This window comes from Scyliorhinus canicula, chromosome 11, assembly GCF_902713615.1.
Source record: "Scyliorhinus canicula chromosome 11, sScyCan1.1, whole genome shotgun sequence".
NCBI lineage: Eukaryota > Metazoa > Chordata > Chondrichthyes > Carcharhiniformes > Scyliorhinidae > Scyliorhinus > Scyliorhinus canicula.
This window is the reverse complement of record NC_052156.1, coordinates 151,191,489-151,216,189: the sequence shown is the minus strand read 5'-3', so window position 1 is coordinate 151,216,189 and position 24,701 is coordinate 151,191,489. Positions and strand designations below refer to the sequence as shown.

The 24,701-nt window shown below is 45.7% G+C and overlaps 1 protein-coding gene across 3 annotated transcripts in view; it reads right to left on the bottom strand.

The window, feature by feature from the left end:
• The window catches only part of LOC119973505 (tyrosine-protein phosphatase non-receptor type substrate 1-like), a 37,058-nt gene extending 13,049 nt beyond the window's left edge, over positions 1-24,009 (bottom strand). The window contains exons 1-3 of one of the 3 annotated variants that reach the window (XM_038811745.1): positions 23,785-24,009; positions 22,507-22,866; positions 18,307-18,618 (exon numbers count right to left, since the gene is read on the bottom strand). In XM_038811745.1, the coding sequence (XP_038667673.1) occupies positions 18,307-18,618; positions 22,507-22,866; positions 23,785-23,842 (730 nt within the window). In that variant the 5' untranslated portion in view covers positions 23,843-24,009. The remainder of the gene's footprint in view (positions 1-18,306; positions 18,619-22,506; positions 22,867-23,784) is intronic. The other 2 variants (XM_038811744.1, XM_038811742.1) reach the window with 2 other exon arrangements.
• Between the last annotated feature and the right edge of the window lie 692 nt (positions 24,010-24,701).

Sequence of the window (24,701 nt, the reverse complement as noted above, 5' to 3'; positions counted from 1 at the left end):
CTGGTCCGCGATCGGTGCCCACCGATCGTCGGGCCAGCGTCTGTAAACGACGCACTCTTTCCCCTCCACCACCCCGCAAGATCAAGCCGCCGCGTCTTGCGGGCAGCGGAGGGGAAGACAGCAACCGCGCATGCGCAGGTTGGAGCCGGCCAACCTACGCATGCGCGGCTGACGTCACTTAGGCGCCGCAGGTCACGTCAATCTCGGCGCACCGCTTTGACGCAGCGTTGGGGTGGGGGAGAATAGGGGGCGAGGAGCGGCCTCCGACGCCGGAGAGAAACACTCCGGGTTTCACTCCGGCGTCAGCCGTTGCGGAGAATTTCGCCCTCAATTTACAGTTTAAGGTTATATGTTGACAATATCTGTTAAAAGTATAAGCATGACTTCCGGTGGTTCGGCAGCTCCCGCTTTTTTTGGACTTTCGGGCTCTTTTAAGAGCCCGCAACGGCGCTGTTTTAACTTTTCCCCGGGGGGAAACACAGCCAGTGTGCCCAGCGGTTGGTGGATGGACTGGACTCGCAGTGGTGTGGTCCAAAAGCCGGCTTTACAGCAGAGGAAGGCGAGATGCAGAAAAAGCAAGATGGCGGCGGGCGGGGAAGCAGCAGCAGCGTGGCAGCAGTGGACGCGGGAGCAGCAGGAGCTGCTTCAGCGCTCCTTCAAGGAGCTCAAAGCTGAGATCTTGGAGCCATTTAAGGCCTCGCTGGACAAGCTGGTGGCGACTCAGACGGCCCAGGCCATGGAGAATCAGGAGCTGCAGCAAAAGGCTTCGGACAACGAGGATGAACTTTTGGGCCTGGCTGTGAAAGTGGAGTTGCACGAGGCGCTGCACAAGAAATGGCTGGCGAGGATGGAGGAGATGGAGAACCGCTCCCGCTGGAAGAATCTGTGGATTTTGGGCCTCTCGGAGGGGCTGGAAGGCTCGGATTTGGGGGCCTATGTGGTCCTAATGTTGAACTCGCTGATGGGTGCGGGGTCGTTTCGTGGTCCCCTGGAGCTGGAGGGCGCCCATCGAGTGCTGCAGCGGAAGCCGAGGCCGAACGAGCCGCCCAGGGAGGTACTGGTCCGTTTTCACCACTTGGTCGACCGGGAGTGTGTGTTGAGATGGGCGATGAAGGAGAGGAGCAGCAGGTGGGAGAACACGGACATTAGGATTTATCAGGACTGGAGCGCGGAATTGGCGAAGAGAAGGGCTGGCTTCAATAGAGCGAAGGGAGTGCTTCATAGGAAGGGGGTGAAGTTTGGCCTTCTACAGCCGGCTCTCCTCTGGGTCACTTACAAGGACCGCCAGCTCTATTTTGACTCTCCAGGGCAGGCCTGGGCTTTTGTCCAGGCAGAGAACTTGGACTCGAACTGAGGACTGGGGAAAATGTACTTTGTTTGAAGGCTTTGCCCTCCTGGGTATCCTGTTGTTTATATTGGCTGTGTTTGCTGATTGATGTTGCCTGTTCGTTTTCGCTATTTTGGTTTTTACAGGGTTGTTTTCTGGGCTGTTGTTTATTTACTGTGGTGTTTTTTTTTTTGTTTTGTCCACTGGTGGTTTGGGGAGTAGTTTGGGGTCCCAATGGTCATGTGTCCGTCTTTTTCCCGCGTGTTGGGTTGAGGGGCGGAGCTCCTTCCCGCGCCGGAGGAATTGGGGGCGGAGCCGGCAGGGAGGAATTCGTGGCTGTGTTGCGTCGGGGGGGGGGGGGGGGGGGGGGTGTCGTGGTTATGGCGGGAGTAGCCGGGGTCAGCAGAAGTCAGCTGACTCACAGAAGCACAATGTTAGGTGTAACGCAGCTAGGGGAGCCCTAGCTTGGGGGGGTGGGGTGGGGGGATGAAGAAGGGGGGGGGGGTACCGCGTTGTTGCTGCAGGGAATGGATGGTGAAGGGGGGGGTTGGGAGGGGGGGCTGCTGCCATGGGGAGCGGATTTGGGGGGTTCCCTGGGCGTGTGGCGGGTTGAGGAAGAGCTATGGCTGATCGGCTTAGGGGGAGGGGGATGCCCCCCGGGTTCGGCTGGTCACATGGAACGTGAGGGGGCTGAATGGTCTGGTGAAGCGATCCCGGGTCTTGGCTCACTTGAGGGGGTTGGGAGCGGATGTGGCTATGCTCCAGGAGACCCACCTCAGGGTTACGGATCAGGTGAGGCCAAGAAAAAGTTGGTTGGGACAGGTGTTTCACTCGGAGCTTGATGCGAAGAACCGTGGGGTGGCAATTTGGGTCGGTAAGAGACTGTCGTTCGTTGCGTCCAAAGTGGTGGCGGATAGTGCAGGTAGATATGTGATGGTGAGTGGGAGACTTCAGGGGGAGCGGGTGGTCTTGGTTAATGTTTATGCTCCCACCTGGGATGATGTGGGCTTCATGCGGCATATGCTGGGCCTGATCCCGGACCTGGAGACAGGGGGATTGATCCTGGGTGGGGACTTTAACACTGTGCTGGATCCGGCTCTGGATCGCTCTAAGTCTAGGACGGGCAGGAGGCCGACAGCGGCCTCGGTGCTGAGGGGGTTCATGGATCAGATGGGGGGGGGGATGGACACTTGGAGGTTTTTGGAGCCGGGGGGTAGGGAGTTCTCCTTTTTCTCCCATGTTCATAAGGCGTACTCCCGGATTGATTTTTTTGTGTTTAGCAGGGCACTAATCCCGAGAGTAGTGGGGGCCGAGTATTCGGTGATAGCCATTTCTGATCATGCCCCACATTTAGTGGATCTGGAGCTGGGGGAGGGGAAGGATCAACGCCCGCTGTGGAGCTTTTGGCAGAGGAGGAAGTGTGCGGTCGGATCCGTAGGGGTATCTAGAAGCCAATGATAATGGGGAGGTGCGAGTTGGGGTAGTTTGGGAAGCGATAAAGGCAGTAGTCAGAGGGGAGCTGATATCTATTTGGGCGCACAGGGAGAGGGGGGAGAGGGTCAAGAGGGAGAGGCTGGTGGAGGAGATGGTCAGGGTGGATAGGAGATATGCAGACACCCTCCCAGAGGAGGGGCGTTTGAGGAAGTGGCGCAATCTCCAAGCGGAATTTGACATTTTAACCACCCGGAAGGCGGAGGCGCAGTGGAGGAGGGCGTAGGGGGCGGTATATGAGTATGGGGAGAAGGCAAGTCGGATGTTGGCTCACCAGCTCCGGAAGCGGGAGGCAGCTAGAGAAATTGGGGGAGCCACGGATGCAGGAGGGAACTTGGTGCGGGGTGGAAAGGACATCACTGGGGTGTTCAGATCCTTTTACGAGGGGCTGTACCGGGCTGTGCCCTCCAGGGAAGCAGGTGGGATGGACCGCTTTTTGGATAGGCTGGAGTTCCCAAGAGTAGGGGACGAGCGGGTGGAGGGCTTGGGGGCCCCAATCGAGTTGGAGGAGCTAGTGGAGGCGTTGGGAAGTATGCAGACAGGGAAAGCACCGGGGCCTGACGGGTTCCCGGTGGAATTTTATACAAAATTTTCAGATTTGCTGGGCCCTCATGCTTGTGTGGACGCTGAATGAGGCCAGGGAGCGGGGGGGCTCTGCCCCCAACGATGTCCAGGGCAATTATCTCTTTGCTCCTGAAGCGGGACAATGACTCCCTTCAGTGTGGGTCTTACAGGCCGATCTCGCTCCTTAATGTAAATGTTAAGTTGTTGGCAAAGGTGCTGTCCAGGAGGGTGGAGGATGTGGTCCCGACGGTGATTCATGAGGATCAAACGGGGTTTCTAAAGGGGAAACAACTGAATGCCAACGTGCGGAGGCTCCTTAATGTCATGATGATGGCGCCGGCGGCTGTGGAGTTAGAAATAGTGGCGTCCATGGATGTGGAGAAAGCTTTTGATAGGGTGGAGTGGAGTTACCTGTGGGAGGTGTTGCGGAGGTTTGGGTTTGGTGAGGGGTTCATCAGCTGGGTGAGGTTGCTGTACAGCTCCCCGGTGGCGAGTGTGGCGACGAATCGGAGGAGGTCGGCGGACTTTCAGCTTTCCAGGGGGACGAGGCAGGGGTGCTCCTTGTCTCCCCTGCTCTTCATGTTAGCGATTGAGCCCCTGGCCATGGCGCTGAGGGACTCAAACAGTTAGAGGGGGATTGTGCGGGGGGGAAGGAGCACCGGTTGTCGCTGTACGCAGATGATCTGCTGTTGTATGTCGCGGATCCGGCTGAGGGGATGCCAGAGGTACTGAAGATACTTGAGGAGTTTGGAGACTTTTTCGGGCTATAAGCTCAATGTGGGGAAAAGTGAGCTGTTTGTCCTGCACCCGGGGATCAGGAGAGGGAGATAGGTGAACTCCCGTTGAAGAGGGCTGAGAGGAGCTTTAGGTATCTTGGGGTCCAGGTGTCTAGGACCTGGGGGGCCATGCATAGGCCTAACTTTGAGGCTGGTGGGGCAGATGGAGGAGGAGTTTAGGAGGTGGGACGCGCTACCACTTTCGTTGGCGGGCAGGGTCCAGTTGATTAAGATGACGGTGCTCCCGAGGTTTTTGTTTCTTTTCCAGTGCCTCCCCATATTGATCCCAAAGGCTTTTTTCAGAAGGGTGAATAAGTCGATTCTGGGGTTTGTGTGGGCGTGGAAGGCCCCGAGAGTAAGGAGGGTATTTTTGGAGCGAAGAAGGGAGATAGGGGGTCTGCCACTGCCCAACCTGTGGATATTATTGGGTGGCGAACGTGGCGATGATTCGCAGTTGGGTGACGCATGGAAGAGATTGGAGGTGGCGTCCTGTGCGGGTACGAGTCTGGAGGCTTTGGTGACGGCCCCACTTCCACTCCCCCCGGCAAAGTACTCCACGAGTCCAGTGGTGGAGTGGGGACAGTGGAGGCAGCATGGGGGGGGGGGGGGGGGTGAAGGCCTCAGTTTGGGCCCCGATACGGGGCAATCACCGTTTTGCACCAGGGAGAACGGGTGGGGGATTTGGGAGTTGGCACAGGGCAGGCACCAGACAGTTCCTGGATGGGAAGTTCGCGACTCTGGAGGAGCTGGTGGGGAAGTGGAACCTCCCCCCTGGGAACGCTTTTAGGTATATGCAGATCAGGGCATTTGTTAAGGAGGCAGGTGGCAGAGTTTCCGCGGCTGCCGCCAAGGGGGGTGCAAGATAGGGTGCTTTCGGGGACGTGGGTCGGTGAAGGAAAGATCTCGGCTATTTACCAGCTGATGCAGGAGGAGGAGACGGCCGCCTCAGTAGAAGAGCTCCAAGTGAAGTGGGAGGAAGAGCTAGGGGAAGAGATTGAAGATGGAATGTGGTCAGATGCCCTGGAGAGGGTGAATTCCTCCTCCTCTTGCACACGGCTCAGCCTAATTCAGCTGAAGGTGCTGCATAGGGCTCATATGACAGGGGCAAGGATGAGCCGGTTCTTCGGAGGGGAAGACAGATTTGGGAGGCCCGGCGAACCACACCCATATGTTCTGGGCTTGTCCGGCCTTGGAGAGGTTTTGGAAGGGGGTGGCGGGGACTTTGTCGGAAGTGGTCGGGCTTAGGGTCAAGCCGGGCTGGGGGCTCGCGATCTTTGGGGTAGCTTCGGAGCCGGGAGTGCAGGAGGCGAGAGAGAGGCCGGCATTCTGGCCTTTGCGTCTCTAGTAGCCCGGTGCAGGATTCTGTTACAGTGGAGGGATACGCGGCCCCTGAGTTCGGAGGCCTGGATCAACGACATGGCTGGGTTCATCAAGTTGGAGAGGATGAAGTTTGCCCTGAGGGGGTCGGTACAGGGGTTCTTTCGGCGGTGGCAGCCCTATCTCGACTTCCTGGCGAAGGGGTAGAGAGTGGTCGGTCTCAGCAGCAACTTTGGGGGGGGGGGGGGGGGGGTTTGGAGGTTTGTTCTTGCGGCGGTGGGTTTGCTATGTTGTTACTCTCTTCTTTCTTGTATTGCTGTTGGTTTTTTGTTATTATTTATTTTGGGGGGGGCGAGTTCTTTTCTTGTGTTGGTGTGGAAACACGCCTTGTTTGTTTTAAATTGTGTGGAGAAAATTTTTTATTGAAAAACTTGAATAAAATTTTTTTTAAAAAGGTATAAGCATGAAAGTACTGAAGGTGGGGACTCTACCCTGAGGCGGGTGACAGGAGAGAGTGTTGGCCAATTGAACCCAGTGGGTTCAGGTAGATTGATTGAACACAGCAACTTGGGTATTCCGATTCAGGATTGACATAGACAGTCCCCGGGAAACCTGACAACAGTATTAGGGAATAATCCTGACAATTGAGGTATCATCACTTTTTGACGATGTCTCAAAAGGTCATGAGAACAGGAGAATTTACTGAGACAACAAGCTTTAGTGATATCCAAGAATGCCCAAAAGAAGCATCTAAAGTACCAAGCTGTGATGGTAAAGTAGGGCTGGAAAGAAACTGAGCTAGTCATAGATCAAGTAAATTGATGGGAGAAACAAAGTGACAAAAGTACATCTAAATTTGGGGTTGTTTTACGTTGTAGTTAGATGGGCCAGATGGAAGCGGTTGTTGTAAATAAAGAGGGACATCCTGTCTCTCTGGGACACCTAATTAGACCCAAACACCAGAGAAGACTCGTGTCTGTAGTACCCTCAAGTTATAGAATTACTTAGAGACTGGGGATGATTTTCCGAACTGGGATCCCATAAATGATAGCCTGACCACCCCGGCTTACTCCAGCACACGCGAACCGGCGTAGACGGTGCGGAAATTTCCCTCAGATTACAATCATCTCATCTGCTGGGTAGAGGCTTTACTCACCCGGGAAAACAAATGGTGGACTCCACAGCCAAGATCGTGGCCACAGAGCTGTTACCCATGATGGGCAGAGCCCTACTAGATGGACTCAGATCAGGGTTCCCATTTCACCAGAAAAGCGATGAAACAGGCTCTAAAAATGTTAGGAGCACAACAGAGAATCCATATTCCCCCTTCTGGCATGGATGAGCACATGAATTGAACTATTAAAATAACCCTCATAAAAGATAATTTTCCAGACTGGATGGGGTGGCCCTTCTCAAATCATTCTGACAACTGACACCTCATTTTGGTGTTATGAGAAAATTGGATAGCAGATGGAGACACTGGGGCAAACCAAACCAGTAGAACCCCCGAGACCTGGGAGTTAAAATGGCCATGATTTTTCTTTCAGTCAGGGGAACATCCACGGTGAAGGGCAAGGTTACCCGACAAGACTATTTACTATTTTTCTATATTGTTGTTTTTTTTTTTAAATTTAGATTACCCAATTATTTTTTCCAATTAAGGGGCAATTTAGCGTGGCCAATCCACCTACTCTGCACATTTTTGGGTTGTGGGGGCGAAAGTCTATATTGTTGTTTTAAAGCACTTGATATGTTTTGCTGCGTGTGTGTGAACGATATCTGTGTGGGTCTGTTTCAAGTTTTTATGTTTTCTGTCTGAAATTGTGATGTTTGATATCATAGTTTAAGCGATTTAAGTCAAACAGTTGACAAAACCTGGAGTCATGTTTTTTTGGCCAGAGGCATGATTCCAGGATATTTTTGCTAAATATGTGGAAATTTTAATCCGGACACAAATTCACACATGTAAGAATGAGATCATTTTAATTCAATAGATTTGATTGAACATTGGGGAATCTAAAATGAGTACGCCCAATCCTGTCTTGGATTGATCCTGTGTTAAAACTCCTTGTCAGGTTCAAATAAAAATGATTCCTGACACAGCTGACACAACAAGAAAGAAAGAAAGAAAGAAAGAGTTCTGAGATCAAGGAGAAAGAAAAGGGTACAAAGTAGAGATAAATATAATGGGTCCCTGCCCGTATTTCTGGTTAGATCGAAACAAAGATGTATGATGTCTAGTGGGAAGTTATACAAGCAAGAATAGATGAAGGAATGCGAGGTTGCATTCACCAGTCCTAAACACGTCCGAGCAACAGAGCCGGCATTAGGGTTGCCCGATTTTACTTGCCTCCCTTCCACAAAGATGGCCATAATTATGGGAATTACTACATTGCTGTACTGACCCAACAATATAGAGATTATAAGAGACCTGTAGTCTTTCGCTCCAACAGGCAATCAGCAATTGCTGCTGGATATAGAAATCCATATAGAACACCCCTTAGTGCAGATTCTGAACATGGGAAGTTTCAAAATGATCTCCGATGCTAGATGGGAGTTGAGGAAGTATTTAGGGTAGGAGAAGAGTGATTAGATGAGGCCATTGTGACCCTGTTTGTTGACAGGTTACGGCGGAGTGAATGAAGAGCCAATAACAGGATGGGTGATAGTTGAACAAGGCGGGATGAAATTAAAAGTGGCATCAATTTGACAGGTAATGAGAACGATGATGGAAAAAAAATGGACATTTGAAGCGATTTTAAAAAACATACAATTTAGGTGGTTTCCATGGACATAGGGACAAAACATCTTTTGGAGAAGAGATGAACTAGACATTAATGAAAATCTGAAAGCCAAAAACATTGTTGTCTGAATTTGGGCCAATTACCTTTCGAAATAAAATGTCATTTAAGATAAAGAACAAGCAATCAAAATGTTACTGCCTGGGATCAAACAGAGATATTTGAGTTCTGTTTTAAAGATGTCATTAAGATATTTTGTTACTACAAAAATTCTCCAGGGCTTGTGATTAGGATAAGATTAAGTAATTGAGGGTAGACAATAGAGACAGGAAATTAAAACAGCAACTGGGAATTTGGGTGCAATGGAATATTTCAATCTTGCATTGGTATAAGAGGCAAGTAGAACATAGAACATAGAACACTACAGCGCAGTACGGGCCCTTCGGCCCTCGATGTTGCGCCGACCTGTGAAACCATCTGAAGCCTATCTGACCTACACTATTCCATTTTCATCCATATGTCTATCCAGTGACCACTTAAATGCCCTTAAAGTTGGCGAGTCTACTACTGTTGCAGGCAGGGCGTTCCACACCCCTACTACTCTCGGAGTAAAGAAACTGCCTCTGACATCTGTCCTATATCTATCACCCCTCAATTTAAAGCTATGTCCCCTCGTGTTGGTCATCACCATCCGAGGAAAAAGACTCTCACTGTCCACCCTATCTAACCCTCTGACTATCTTATATGTCTCTATTAAGTCACCTCTCAGCCTTCTCCTCTCTAACGAAAACAACCTCAATTCCCTGAGCCTTTCCTCATAAGACCTTCCCTCCATACCAGGCAACATCCTAGTAAATCTCCTCTGAACCCTTTCCAAAGCTTCCACATCCTTCCTATAATGTGGTGACCAGAACTGCACGCAGTACTCCAGGTGCGGCCGCACCAGAGTTATGTACAGCTGCAGCATGACCTAGTGGTTCCGAAACTCAATCCCCCTGCTTATAAAGGCTAGCACACCATATGCCTTCTTAACAGCCCTATTAACCTGGGTGGCAACTTTCAGGGATTCATGTACCTGGATGCCGAGATTTCTCTGTTCATCTACACTACCAAGAATCTTGCCATTAGCCCAGTACTCTGCATTCCTGTTACTCCTTCTAAAGTGAACCACCTCACACTTTTCCGCATTAAACTCCATCTGCCACCTCTCAGCCCAGCTCTGCAGCTTATCTATGTCCCTCTGTATCCTATAACATCCATCAGCACTATCCACAACTCCACCGACCTTCGTGTCATCTGCAAATTTACTAACCCATCCTTCTACACCCTCTTCCAGGTCATTTATAAAAATGACAAACAGCAGTGGCCCCAAAACAGATCCTTGCGGTACACCACTAGTAACTGAACTCCAGGATGAACATTTGCCATCAACCACCACCCTCTGTCTTCTTTCAGCTAGCCAATTACTGATCCAAACCGCTAAATCACCTTCAATTCCATACTTCCTTATTTTCTGCAATAGCCTACCGTGGGGAACCTTATCAAACGCCTTACTGAAATCCATATACACCACATCAACAGCTTTACCCTGATCCACCTGTTTGGTCACCTTCTCAAAAAACTCAATAAGGTTTGTGAGGCATGACCTACCCTTCACAAAACCGTGTTGACTATCGCTAATCAACTTGTTCTTTTCAAGATGATTATAAACCCTCTCTCTTATAACCTTTTCCAACATTTTACCCACAACCAAAGTAAGGCTCACAGGTCTATAATTACCAGGGTTGTCTCTACTCCCCTTCTTGAACAGGGGGACAACATTTGCTATCCTCCAGTCTTCCGGCACTATTCCTGTCGACAAAGACGACATAAAGATCAAGGATAAAGGCTCTGCAATCTCCTCCCTGGCTTCCCAGAGAATCCTAGGATAAATCCCATCTGGCCCAGGGGATTTATCTATTTTGACATTTTCCAAAATTGCTAACACCTCCTCCTTTTGAAACTCAATTCCATCTAGCCTGGTCGACTGAACCCGAGTGTTCTCCTCGACAACATTGTCTTTCTCCAGTGTAAACACTGACGAAAAATATCCATTTAACGCTTCCCCTATCTCCTCTGATTCCACACACAACTTTCCACTACTATCCTTGATTGGCCCTAATCTTACTCTAGTCATTCTTTTGTTCCTGATATACCTATAGAAAGCCTTAGGGTTTTCCTTGATCCTATCCGCCAACGACTTTTCGTGTTCTCTCCTCGCTCTTCTTAACTCTCCCTTTAGGTCCTTCCTGGCTAACTTGTAACTCTCAAGTGCCCTAACTGAGCCTTCATGTCTCATCCTAACATAAGCCTTCTTCTTCCTCTTGACAAGTGCTTCAACTTCCTTAGTAAACCACAGTTCCCTTGCTCGACAACTTCCTCCCTGCCTGACAGGTACATACTTATCAAGGACACGCAGTAGCTGTTCCTTGAAAAAGCTCCACATTTCGATTGTACCCATCCCCTGCAGTTTCCTTCCCCATCCTATACATCCTAAATCTTGCCGAATAGCATCATAATTGCCTTTCCCCCAGCTATAATTCTTGCCTTGCAGTATATACCTATCCCTAGTAAATTGATAAAAGTTTGCTTGATAATGCTTGTGTCCTTGCCTACGTTTGTATTTAAACAAACAAGGCATCTGGACCATATGTGGAGAGATAAGCAACAACTTTGAGATCTTTTGATAAGATCAAAAAAGAGTTCAAGAATGTGCGGCATGACATTTGGGTCACTGTGTAAGTGTGCAGATGAGTTACGTGTGAAGTAACTAATAGGCAAGAAATTAGCTCAAGATAGACCCTTTCAGGGGTTTGAAATTCTTTGCTAGTATGCATTGAAGAGCAGGTCCCATGTATGCACACTACTTGACAAACAGCTTGGCATGCAATGGTTAATGGGGTCAATAGAGTCAAACAACACCTTTCAAATGATCAGGGCACTGCCACATACTCCATAGAGAAACTAGAGAAACTGACTTTATAACAATTAGGATCGAACCAAACACACTAAAGCCTGTCAAAAATGAGTAAAATTCATGTGAAAGGGTAAATCACTTGGATAGGAATAATTAAGGTCTTGACGAAAAGAATCCACAAGATGGATGCAGATGAATGGAGAGCTGGAGAATATTTTAGGTCCATGCATGTTGTTATTTTGAATGATATTGAATGAGGTGATTTGCAAGGGGGCATGCCAGAGAGTAAGGGGTATCAATCTAATTATTCAGAGATCACCCTCAATTTACAAAAGATTATTGAATGAAATGAAATTTAACACATGTTATGTGAGGGGTGTGGGCGGGACGGGGGTGACATTGAAGGATTTGAAATTTAGTTTCCCCATCCAAGGACTGAAGTTGCAGTGGACTGTCTGGATTTTGCATCATGGGACAAATTCTGGCTGATGGGATTTTAGTGTGAAAATCCCCAAGTCTCCACATTCCGGCACCTGTTCGGATACACTGAGGGAGAATTCAGAATGTCCAATTCACCTAACACGTCTTTAGGGACCTGTGGGACGAAACCAGAGCACCTGGAGGAAACCAACGCAGACACAGGGTAACGCGCAGACTCCCAGAGACAGTGACCCAAGCAGGATTCGAACCTGGCACCCTGATACTATGAAGCGACAGTGTTAACCACTGTGCTATCGTGACTGCAGTGACCTTAACGGCCACGGAGAGCAGATATCCTCCTCCTCCATGTTGTGCTAGGTCCGTGAGGACATGGCACAGATGCCGCACCGTCTCCTTGTTGGCGCAGAGCCTCCCATGGCACACACTGTCCACCATCTGCTCAAATGACCAGCGGCTCTTGTACACCCTGGGCCATCACGGGCCTTTGTGTGACATATACACATCACAACAGAGGTTCAATGGCTACCATCATGGGTATTCCCCGACGCGCCGCCATGCCATGATCCACTTCCCCGGTACCCTACTGAGTGGCCCCTACACATCAGTACAGGGATTTCCCGCCCGGGAGGTCTGCCTCCTGACCACCCTGGGGAGGACTCAAATCTGCGCCCATTGTTTTGCTGCATGCTGCTGGAGACTTTGGGCAGAAGGTTAAACAGGACATAAACACAGTGGGTGGGTGGATAGCTCGGGGCCATCCTTAAGTATGCAGGCCACGTCCTTCTGACCTTGACAGGGGCTTCACTACTCTTCCTCCTTGCAGTGCGCATGAGCTGAAATTGGTCGCACGAGCCATTGCCTGTGCACCCAAAGCCAAGTGCACGAAGCGATAAGCGCTCTATAAGCCACTTTTCTGTGCAACAAAGACGCAACTACCATTGTATCATGGATGAGGACATCAATAAAGTACAGCGGGAGCTTTTACTTCTGGTTTAATGGGTCCAACCCCCATGGTGCAAATGGGAGTTGGAAGGGGGGGACTGAAGGATTTGGGATCTAGGTTTCCTCCATTTTGGGCTGGTCAGAACAGAACAGATGCCATCTTGGACACTACATGAAAACTAGACAGCGCTTAGAGAGCTTTGCTCCTTATCTGCCCTGTGCAATCCCAGACATAATGCAGGATCATCTGACAATACTTCTTGCCTTGTGATCATTTGTCCCATTCGCCTTCAGGGATAACTCATGGCCTTTTCGACAGAAACTTTAACTTCTGCTTCATGAACACCTGTTCGGTGGGCCAGTAATATAATCCAAGATAACAGTATGAGTATCCACCTTCAATAACAGAAATCACTGTGCCTGCAGGAACATACTCTCTCCCCTTAAGAGATTGGAGCTAAAAAGACTTCCTTTAAAACCAAATGCTGGTTGTGATAATCATTGATTTAAGACAGGACTGTGAAGGTGCATGGGGGTGTGGGTGACAGAGTCACAAATGCTCATTATATGCCAGCCTATTTTAAGTGATAGAACATAAGTAACTTTGTATTAGCATAGACTTTGTAACAGTACGTGAGCAATGATACAATTCTTTATATCATTATTATTTAACACAATGTATTAACTAAAAGTATAAGAAGACTGGTTTAGAATATCATATTATAAACTGTGACTATTGCCATACACTTATATTGTGTATTCACTCTGTATAACCTTTATAAACTGTGATTATGGCTATAGACTTATATATATTTTTTATAAATTTAGAGTACCCAAATACTTTGTTCCAATTAAGGGGCAATTTAGCGTGGCCAATCCACCTAACCTGCACAGCTTTGGGTTGTGGGGTGAAACCACACAGACACGGGGAGAATGTGCAAACTCCACACAGACAGTGAGCCGGAACCGGGCTCGAACCCAGGTCCTCAGCACCATAGGTAGCAGTGCTTACCACTACGCCACTGTGCCCCCCCTCCCCACCAATGCACTTATATTGAGAACCCACTCTGTATAACCTTAAGTATATTGCAATCTTTCTACACCAGTATTATAAACCATATTCTATGAGTCATGAGCAGTTCCATATTATCTTTTGTCTTGAAAGTAGCTTCCAAGGCCTGAAGTAAAACCGACTGGATCCTCATAGCAAGATAGCTAATAAAGGAAAACTGAGGCTTTGTTTCTTCAAGAATCTAGGCTGCTGGCATCAGCCTGCAACAGGGGGATTGGCAGCTATAAATTCCTCCTTTATAGGATGAAGGAGTCTCAGGCTAGCAAATGTCTAGGGATATGCCCTATTATCAATTCTAAACGTCACAGGGGACTCCGAGATTTGGAATAATAACGTCATCATGTAAACCTCTGAGGGTCTTGATTAAAGAATATTTGTTGGCAAAAGGCAAGGATACAGAATAATGGGAGGGGTAAAGAGGTGTGGTACAAAATGGCTAAAAGTGTATCTGTTCCTATGCTTGCAAGCCGAGTTAAGTTTGGCTGACTCCTTAAATGAAGGATAAGCAAAAGCTCCTCTCCCGGCTGTTTAAGATCTTCAAGAAAGCTTGTGAACATAACCTTCTACGCTTGATCCTTGTCTACTTTTTTTGAGTCTAACACCCTCTAGACAGATGACATATAGCACCAGGATTTTTTATTTAATAACAAATTTCCATTTGCTGTTTTATTTAATACCTTTTTCTTTCTGGTTTACTTAGAAGCTGTTCTGATGATGATGCTTTAATCTTTAATCTCCATTTTCTATGTAATACTAATTATTTCATTATTACCTATTATTGTTAATCTGCACATCTGATCTGTTTAATCTACGATTGCAGATCCTATTTGGTTCTAAAGACGTTTTAGTTTTTCTTTAATAGCCAAATCCTTAACATCACATGATTTAATTCCACCCGAGGTCAGATTTTTCTTTCAGGGTTGGGACACGGGCAACAAGACTGTTTCCAGGTCCTGGGCCTTCCAGCAGAGTGGTGCTGAGTAAGGGGGGGGGAGCAGCCACAAGCCTTGATTTTCACAAGCGCCTGTTGATTGGCTGGAGATCTGGAGCTCATGTTGTGCAGCAATCTATTGGCCATGATGGTGGAGGAGTGGGAAGAAAGGAGGCAGGATTGAGGAGAGCTTGTCCGATTTAGACCCACCAGAGCTGCCAGTACTGTGCTTTTGTTGTTGAAATTTACGAACCGTAGTACACATGAAGCAAGAAAGGCAGAAGCCTGGAACCTGAGGCAGGGCTGTCCTTGCTTTGTTTTTGCTGACCGGGAGGCCTTCCTTGGGGCAAAAAGAGAGTGAATACAGGTCTTCCTACTGGAGGAGAGCAGGAGGCAACCATCCCAAACCAAGCAGGCCTAGAATGAGATGGTGGAGATCATTAAAAGATGTGTGTGGTCAGAAGGAACTGATGCAGTGCAGGAAGGGATTCAGTCACATTCACTCGGCCAAGGTGAGTGCAACTCTGGGCTCTCAGGATTGGAGGAGCCCGAGGGCACATGCTGCTCTTTAACATGACTCAGAATCATAGAGATGTTGAGGTATTTTCAACACCGATACATGCAGTCTCGTAGGAATATTAATGTTTGGCATTGGATATAGGCCAGCAAGGTTTTATCTTTCCCCCTTTTGTCATTGCAGGAAAACCAGGCTCACAATGTTACTGTAGAAGTCAGGTATTTTAAATACACTTAATATAGGTAAGAAGACTGTTTAAGACAGAAATATTAAATCCCAGTTTTAAAATGAAAGAAATATACAACTTCCAAACTCAGACATGTGTTTGGGAAAAACAGAACCACTGATAAAAACATCACATTCTTTCAAGGACAGCAGCGAAATCCCATGGGCTGTAAGGTGAGATAATTAAAGGCTCCATTGTTCTGATTCAAAAGCCACTTGTGATAACAGCCTGAACCACATTCCATAACGTATGCAAGCCGAAACATTTTAGACTGTGTCAAAATACAGTTTCATTTATATTTTCGGAATAATAGCATGATGAGATGACTAACGTCTCAATTGTTGCAGATAAGCAACAATTGGAAGTGGCGTTGCATTGGGAGGATGGATGGCTTGTTATCAAATCAAATCAAATGTGTTTTGAATATAGCTTAAACCAATTAGGATTATATTGGGGTGTGATCGGATCGCTTAAGACAGATATGAAAGAGTATATCCATGGATGATTTGGCCACCATTTTAGACAAGAAGACAGAAAGACAGGAAGACAGAGACAGAGAGAAAGAGACAGGAAAGAGACAAAGAGAACAAGACAGAGAGAGAGAGAGAAAGTAAAGGAAGAGAATTAGAAAAGAGTTCTGTATTCCTATTTCATTTTCATACTTTGACTTCAGCCTTTGACTTTTAAAGTTGTGTTCAGGCTATTGTCTCAGAAGATAATTCCTGTGATTCTTTAAAGAAGATCAAATTGTCTACAAACTACCTTTTAAATCATTTTCAAGTTGTAACCAATGAACTTCAATAAAACAATTCTTATTTGCACCTGACAAGTTTTTAAACTTGAATTTCTACTGAGTTTCAGCAATGTCTCAACAACAACCGGCAACCGTAAATTAAACAAAACTTCATCAGATTCAAAGATACTACACTTGGCGTAGTCGGCAGGATGGATAATTGAGGGAATCCCTTCCCTAGTGTAGTATCTTATACAAAGGCTGAAGTCAAAGTATGAAAATGAAATAGGAATACAGAACTCTTTTCTAATTCTCTTCCTTTACTTTCTCTCTCTCTCTCTGTCTTGTTCTCTTTGTCTCTTTCCTGTCTCTTTCTCTCTGTCTCTGTCTTCCTGTCTTTCTGTCTTCTTGTCTAAAATGGTGGCCAAATCATCCATGGATATACTCTTTCATATCTGTCTTAAGCGATCCGATCACACCCCAATATAATCCTAATTGGTTTAAGCTATATTCAAAACACATTTGATTTGATTTGATAACAAGCCATCCATCCTCCCAATGCAACGCCACTTCCAATTGTTGCTTATCTGCAACAATTGAGACGTTAGTCATCTCATCATGCTATTATTCCGAAAATATAAATGAAACTGTATTTTGACACAGTCTAAAATGTTTCGGCTTGCATACGTTATGGAATGTGGTTCAGGCTGTTATCACAAGTGGCTTTTGAATCAGAACAATGGAGCCTTTAATTATCTCACCTTACAGCCCATGGGATTTCGCTGCTGTCCTTGAAAGAATGTGATGTTTTTATCAGTGGTTCTGTTTTTCCCAAACACATGTCTGAGTTTGGAAGTTGTATATTTCTTTCATTTTAAAACTGGGATTTAATATTTCTGTCTTAAACAATCTTCTTACCTATATTAAGTGTATTTAAAATACCTGTCTTCTACAGTTACCCATGCTTCGCATTGCCACCAGTATGAAAGAACGAACCATAGCGATCACCAGATTTACTGACCACAAGCAAGTGTTGAAGGCAGGATGGGCAACTCAGTTGGTAATGCTGAATAGAAACTGGAATGCATTAAACTCTACTTGACTGACAGCATGCGAAAACTTAGCTGCATTAGGAAATGATCTTGTCTCATGTCTACCACAGGTTCTGACATTGAGCTGTGAAGACTGATTCCTGTTCCATCACTGGACCATGTGCTGCCAGAGCACAGCAAACACCATCACTCCTTATAGTGGCAATCTCCATCAGGTATTGCCAACTCAGTGCGTTCTCCCACATGCTTAGGGAGGGTGGCACTGTGATGAACATGTCACAGGTGTGCAGGAGGAGGCAGAGGCAGCTGCGGGCAGTACCCTTGCAAAAATGGAGGACAGGCATGGCCTTGCAAAACTGAGCACAGATGCAGGCTTCCAGAAGCCAAAGAAAAGGAAGCTCCGTTTAAACCTGCAGCAATGGTTGTGTGCGTCCACATGTCGAGTTTCCCGAGGTCATGGACTGAGAATGGAGGAGTCCATTCAGCTCCTGTACACCACCATGTCTCAAGGCTTGGAGTGCATGAGTTTTTCCATATGAAGAGTGGCCAACTTCGTGGAGAGATATATGCAGTAGCACACATGCAGCAACTGTGCACTGCCATTCATAGGATGCAGGCCGCACTATGTAGCCTTTACCGGTTAGTGGCAGAGATGTTTGGAGTAGATGGCAGTTGTGCTCCAACTGCTGAGGCAGTCACTGAGGAGGATGAAGATGCCGTCCCTCACAGGAATTAGCTATCACCACCACCCACCTTTCACACCTCTGGCTGGACAAAGAAATCCAGACCCTGGTGTCAAATAAGCTAAAATGCAACCTGCTCAGCTCAAGATGCTTAGAGCAGTAGAAACCACAGGAAATGTAGCTTCCGTTTCTATTTCAGCAATGGACGGAAATGGAAATTTGTTTGTGTGAAAATTAGCAGCAGTGTCTGTTTTCAGACTGTGCAATCTGTTCATCATATTGACATATATAATTTCCAATCAAAAGAGGTGGGGGGGGGGGGGAAAGAGAGGCAAGGGGAATAGAGGTGGGAGGAAGGAGGGGTGAGGGAAGAGAGGAGAGGTGTGGGGTTTGCATTGATTGACTTTCATTAAAATCGGTTTATCTCACCCATAGCAAGTGACACAATCCTTCCACCATGTATCAAAAGAAAATTGTACTCTTGCATATAAATACTCTGAAAATACACTGAAGAAGCTGATAATGTTTTTACCTTACCTTCACCTGTTGGGTGTACATCAATGAAGATAGTGTGGTTTATCTTGGACTGTGATGCTGGATGGTGAACTAGACAAGTGAATTTGGTTGAGTTGGTGCAGGTTTTGATGGAGATGTTAATGAAAGCTGTATGGTTGTAGGTTCCATCGAGGTTAGGTGAGCTTCCATTGGTGAGCTGGTTGGTGAGACAGGCTGTCTGGAACATCATTGTGATCATATTTGGATAGAACCTGTATGCGGAGCATGTGACAATAACTGAAGGTGAAGATGCAGTTTCTTCAGCGGAAGCAAATAGCCGAAGAGAAGGCCGAGCTGGAGGGCAGAAATGTGGATTAATAATGGAACTGGACTCATCTGAGATCAGTGTGCATTTCAATCATTCGAGTATCAAAGCTACTAAAATTAAGTTATATTACCGTGCACATATATCTTAAACTTTAAGGTGGGGTTCTAGGAATCGAATATGATGTGTTTAAATGTGACTAAATATTTACAAATTTTCACCCAGTCTTCGATTTAGTTATCAGATTCCACAATCTGCCCACCCCTGTTTGAACATTTATTGTGTGAGGCATTGTCGAGCCTAACCCCGGCATCCGTTGTCATTTGTTTAATTTTCCATTCGCCCACCACTGATGCCTCGCTCAGATTTCTGTGTTTGCAAGCTCTCTTGCCTCAGCCCCATTGAGTCCGTGCTGCCCTCAACCACACCTGACTGTCTCTTTTGTTGATTCTGTCAGCCTTTTGACATTTGTTCTTTGTCCTGTGGTCACACTCAATTGAATTAGGGGCTGGTTTAGCACAGTGGGCTAAATTGCTAGCTTGTAATACAGAACAATGCCAGCAGCGCGGGTTCATTTCCCATATCAGCCTCCCCGAACAGGTGCCGGAATGTGGCGACGAGGGGCTTTTCACAGTAACTTCATTGAAGACTACTTGTGACAATAAACGATTATTATATTATTATTAAACAAGTGAGACATCAACCACTCTTGAATATACTCACACCGCCCAAAACAAATAAATGATGTCAGCCACATTGAAGGTCCTAACCACTGTTTTAAAACAATGGGTGAAATCTTGTATTTGGAGACAGGACCAGCAGCAAAAATGGAGAATCTCACGTTGGGTCGGCTCCCCAGCTCATTCCAAGTGATCTTGCCCGGAAGCGGGGTCAACTTTTTCCGTTCTCAGCTTCGACAGAAACAAAATTAGGGTCAGTTAAGTGCCCACTTAGAGTCACAGTTAAGTGCCCACTTAAGAGTCATATTGGTGGCGCTAGTAATCTTTCCGCAAACAGCAATAGAGGGTGATACTGACACTTCCTTTAAATACTCCCACCCTGGAGCAACGGGGATCAGAGGGCCACAGCAGCCCTCTACAGTGACTGCCTGGTAGCTGAGAGTCTGGTCACTTACTTTTAACAATTTAGGTAATCTTCCTGTCTCCCACCCACATCTAATGGCGAACATTTAAAAAAAATGATTGATTAAACTCGGATGCGGAAAGAATTTGCAGGAGTCTCAATCCAATTTTGATTGGGTGCAAGTTTGCTTTTATTGTTCTCAATCTATAAATTAACACTTGCACTTTGTGGATTTGAACTGAAAGTGGCATTTGGCTTTCTATTTTTCATTCTTTTTTATATTACTTCATTTGCAAATTTGCTGGATGAGCAATAAAGGATTGGTTGCACGGTAGCATGGTGGTTAGCATAAATGCTTCACAGCTCCAGGGTCCCAGGTTCGATTCCCGGCTGGGTCACTGTCTGTGCGGAGTCTGCACGTCCTCCCCGTGTGTGCGTGGGTTTCCTCCGGGTGCTCCGGTTTCCTCCCACAGTCCAAAGATGTGCGGGTTAGGTGGATTGGCCATGCTAAATTGCCCGTAGTGTCCTAAAAAGTAAGGTTAAAGGGGGGGTTGTTGGGTTACGGGTATAGGGTGGATACGTGGGTTTGAGTAGGGTGATCATTGCTCGGCACAACATCGAGGGCCGAAGGGCCTGTTCTGTGCTGTACTGTTCGATGTGTCAATCAGCACTTTTCATTCTCCCCTGATGTTGCCAGACCTGCCGCAGTGCACAATATATTGCTCCAAAAAATGTTCATTTGTCGAGTTAATTTCTACTATTGGATTTTCTTATTAATATCAGACTTAAAGTGGACAGAGGCAGATAATTAATTGCACATAGTGAAACGGTATTTTTGTTTTAAAACGAAGGTACAGTAAAAATTCATTGCACATAGTGAAACGGTATTTTTGTTTTAAAACGAAGGTACAGTAAAAAATCCATTGTTGTTTAAAATAATACTTCTTAGTAGCTACCATTATTCATGATAAATTATGTATCCAACAATGATTTTTCTTTTCAAAAATATACCATAGTTTGAAAAACCAACATTTAAATATGTAACACGATAGGCAAACTATCCTTTTCTCTCTCAATGTAACACTATTGCTCCGCTGAGTAAAGTGATACTTCTTTTCAAACAAATGTTTTAATGGTGGGTTTCATTATTTTTTTTGATAAACATTTTATTGAGGTATTTTTTGGTATTATAACAACACACATGAAACTATAAACATAGTGCAAAAGCCGTTTCCCTCCCTTACAGGTCCCACCTTTATTAACCCCCTACTCTAAGCTAAACTAGCCCCCCCCCCCCCCCGAATAATTTTTTGCAAAGAAGTCGATGAACGGTTGCCACCTCCGGGCAAGCCCCAACAGTGACCCTCTCAAGGCGAACTTGATTTTCTCCAAACAAAGAAAGCTAACCATGTCCGATAGCCAGGTTTCCGACTTCAGGTGCTTTGTGTCCCTCCAAACTAATAGTATCTGTCTCCGGCTACCAGGGAAGCAAGGTCTGCCTCTTTCTCCTCCTGGAGGAGTTCATTACTAAACAGTGCTATGCTTTCGGATCTATAATCATGACCTTCGTTGAGCACTGATAGTCACAATGTGCATAGTTCTCTGCAGATTTCATTTTTATGGAGATTTCTGAAATTCCATGAGTTATCTTTACAAACTAGATCACTTGGGAAATTAGTGCTGTGTGCCCTCTTTTCACTGTTCTGCAAAGGAAATTAACGTTTCTCAAGGGTGTGCCAAACACTCTAGAAAAAGAAAAGGTTTGCAGATGCAGGAAATTTGATGGAGTGTTATGCTTGGAAAAGTCAACTTGCACCTTCCTCGGCAGATACTGTTGCCGATTTGCTTAATGTTTCCAGTATTTTCTGACTCTAAAGTTGTCAGCTAATTAGTCAAATAAATAAGTAATTTAATTATTGTATGGATAGATTAGTTGAGAGAAATTAAGAGAAAACAATTTCAAAACTCTTCAAAAGAGAGACTGCAGTATGTTATAAGTATATCAAAAAGAGAATCATTAAAAAGGGAGGTGAAACTGGAGAGAGGAGTGTCAAATTGTAGAGTAGCAAAAAATAGCAGACGCATGTACTAAATCCTTCATGATTGCCTTTAGCAAAGTAAGGGCTGAGAAAAGATCAGTGTTATTATGATGGATTTTTAAAATAACCAAACTTATTTTAGTAGCTCAAATTGAGGAATGCTATTTCAATGTTCAATCTTCAAGATGTCAAACAGCCTTTGCTCCAATTATTCCAATATTTTAAGCATGGGATAAAAATATGTACTTTGGTTAGTAATGGTAAACGTATGTTAACACTATCTCAGAGTCTCCCTCACGATTATGTTAACGTCAGCAGATTGAGAAAAATACAACCATATTTAGGTAGGGTGAAGGGAATTTTAATATATATATTATATTTTAATGCTGTCAGTATTCCAAGCATTGTTATCTCAAATATTGGTCGTGGTTTTCTAATTTATACCCTTATGTGACTGTTGCAGTCACTCCTTTTCCCACCATTCACCACTGGAGTACTATGCCAGAGGTCCCCCTCCAGCATCTGACCTAAGAAATAACGAAGCTGTTCTGCTACGGAGACCCGATTCTGTCCTCCATCAATGTCATTTATATACATCTGGAAAACTTGATAAAGATCGAGTGGAAACCTCTGGGGCACTGAGGCCAACTCGCCACATCCTGACAATCAAACCCGAGGCCTCTCACATCTCTCTGACTGACACGGGACTGTACAAAATTCATTGCAGCGGAAAGTTTGCACGAATATACCAAATAATATAGCCAGGACATCTAATTTATAGTTAGATATTAGTACCGGTTACTTTCAGCATCGTTCCTTTGCCGATCAATTTACCACTTGGTGGAGGCGCGGTCTTAAACATCTCACAGCGATAGACTCCAGTGTCATTGAAATGAACATCAGTAATCCTTAAAGTGAACGTTTTCTGCCTGGAGTTGTGCGTTGCAGAATATCGAGCATGAATTACTTGCGGTCCAATGGCCGAAACGTTTGCGATGATCTTAAGAGGACACCGGCTGTGATTTTGGAAAATCCACCATGCTTCGAATCTTTGGAGAACAGGTACTGAGTAGAAACAATTTAACGCGATCAAGTCTCCTTTTGTGGCAGAAAGATTTTCAGGCTGCCGTAAATCTTGGCCAATGCGCTGTCCAGCTTGAAAAGCAATACAAAATCCCACTGGGTATTATTAGTAATAAAAGTGAATACCATGTGAAACTCCTCTGCTATTTTCATTGGAGCGTTAACTCTTAATTTCTTTGTTAAAATAGGAATGAAATATTTGTTTGGGGTAACATCAATGTGCTGGATGTGCCTGTTCCTAAACATCTAATATTGCATTTTCAACCTCGTATTGTTTTAAAGAAGCTTCTCCAGGTGTTAAAAACAAACAGGAATTTAGTATCACGATGGTCACAAATTACCCGATTAACACAAGAACAAGACCGGACTCAAAATATAAACAGCGTTTACAACATAATCCGAATGCATTATACTGTAGTAACGGGAGACCGTATGGAATGAAACGCATTATTATCTATATCCACCTTAATAACTGAGAATATTATGGTATTTTACTAAAACTGCATTGTCCGAAGAGCAAGTACTATACGAGGGGATAAAAGCACGGAATGGTAGTTTATGAAAGCTAAATGGAGCAACATCAATGGCTTGTTCACGAACGGCACATGCAGCAAGTGATTCAAGCATCTTTGAATCGGATAGTTTATTTTGCATAAACCAACTAATTTCTGGCGTCTACAATGATTGTTTGAAAAGTTTACATCCATTCCCTACAGCTTTCAGTTGCATTTACCAGGATACAGTGGCATATTGCACAATTAAACTATAACTTGGCAATGAAATCAGGTGGAAGTTAAGCAGGTAATATATTTAGATATCGCTGATTTAGGTAAAACTGAAATATTCCTATCCTCGTTTTACAAAAACTCAGTGGAGGAAATCCATATCATGTAAATTATCTTAATGACATTAGACACAGATCTAACTTCAAATTTAATGTCTCTCTAGTTTAGATTTCCAAACTAAAAGTATTATCAATGTGTCACGTACCTGAGAGGGCGAACAGTAACTCTAGGAAAAGGCAAAATAATACCATCATGTCACACATACGAGAAGTTACTTGTCAGGAATCACCAGCCACACTGACTGCATCACGTGAAAACCTCAACACCCCGCCCGTTCAGCGCAACCTATTTCTTGTAAATCGTGAGATAATCTGCTACCTTAAGTACAAACGGATATGGAACAACGAGCGAAAGCACATGGACAAGACAATTGCCGGCAGGGCATAATGGGGGCAAGTGCTGTCAGGCTAATGATTTATATGCAGCTATGACAGTTAGATGAATTGCATATGTTGGATTTCTATGTTGATTAAACACTTGATCAATTTGTCACTGCCTTGGATTTAGATCGCTCTTAGAGCACAGAGACTGAGCATTCTAAAGACGCTTTTCGTAGAGTGTACCTAAGCTGAAGCAATGTTTATTTTAAAAAGGTGTGTTTATTAAGGTTTTACATGTTTACAAACAACGCAACAAAACTACTAAAATGGCACATCACAAGCAAGCCAAAGAACAGTTCAATATATATGAATAGAGAGGGGGCCAGAACAGCTGGGTCCACACAATCATTAGACAGAACTTGATGTCTCTCAGACCCACAAGAGAAAAAGGGAGAAACAGGACGTAGCCATGAAAACGTGATGAAATGGCACACACCTTCCTGTGCTGCCATTACTCGCAATTACCATGAGAGATCAGGATAAGCTTTACACACCATGGGCGGAATTCTCCGACACCCCGCAGGGTGGGAGAATCGCCTGGGGCCGGCGTCAATCCCGCCCCCGCCGTGGCCCAAATTCTCTGCCACCCAGGAATCGGTGGGGGTGGGAATCGCGCCGGTTAGCGGGCCCCCCGCAGCGATTCTCCGGCCCCCAATGGGCTGAAGTCCAGCCGCTGACAGAC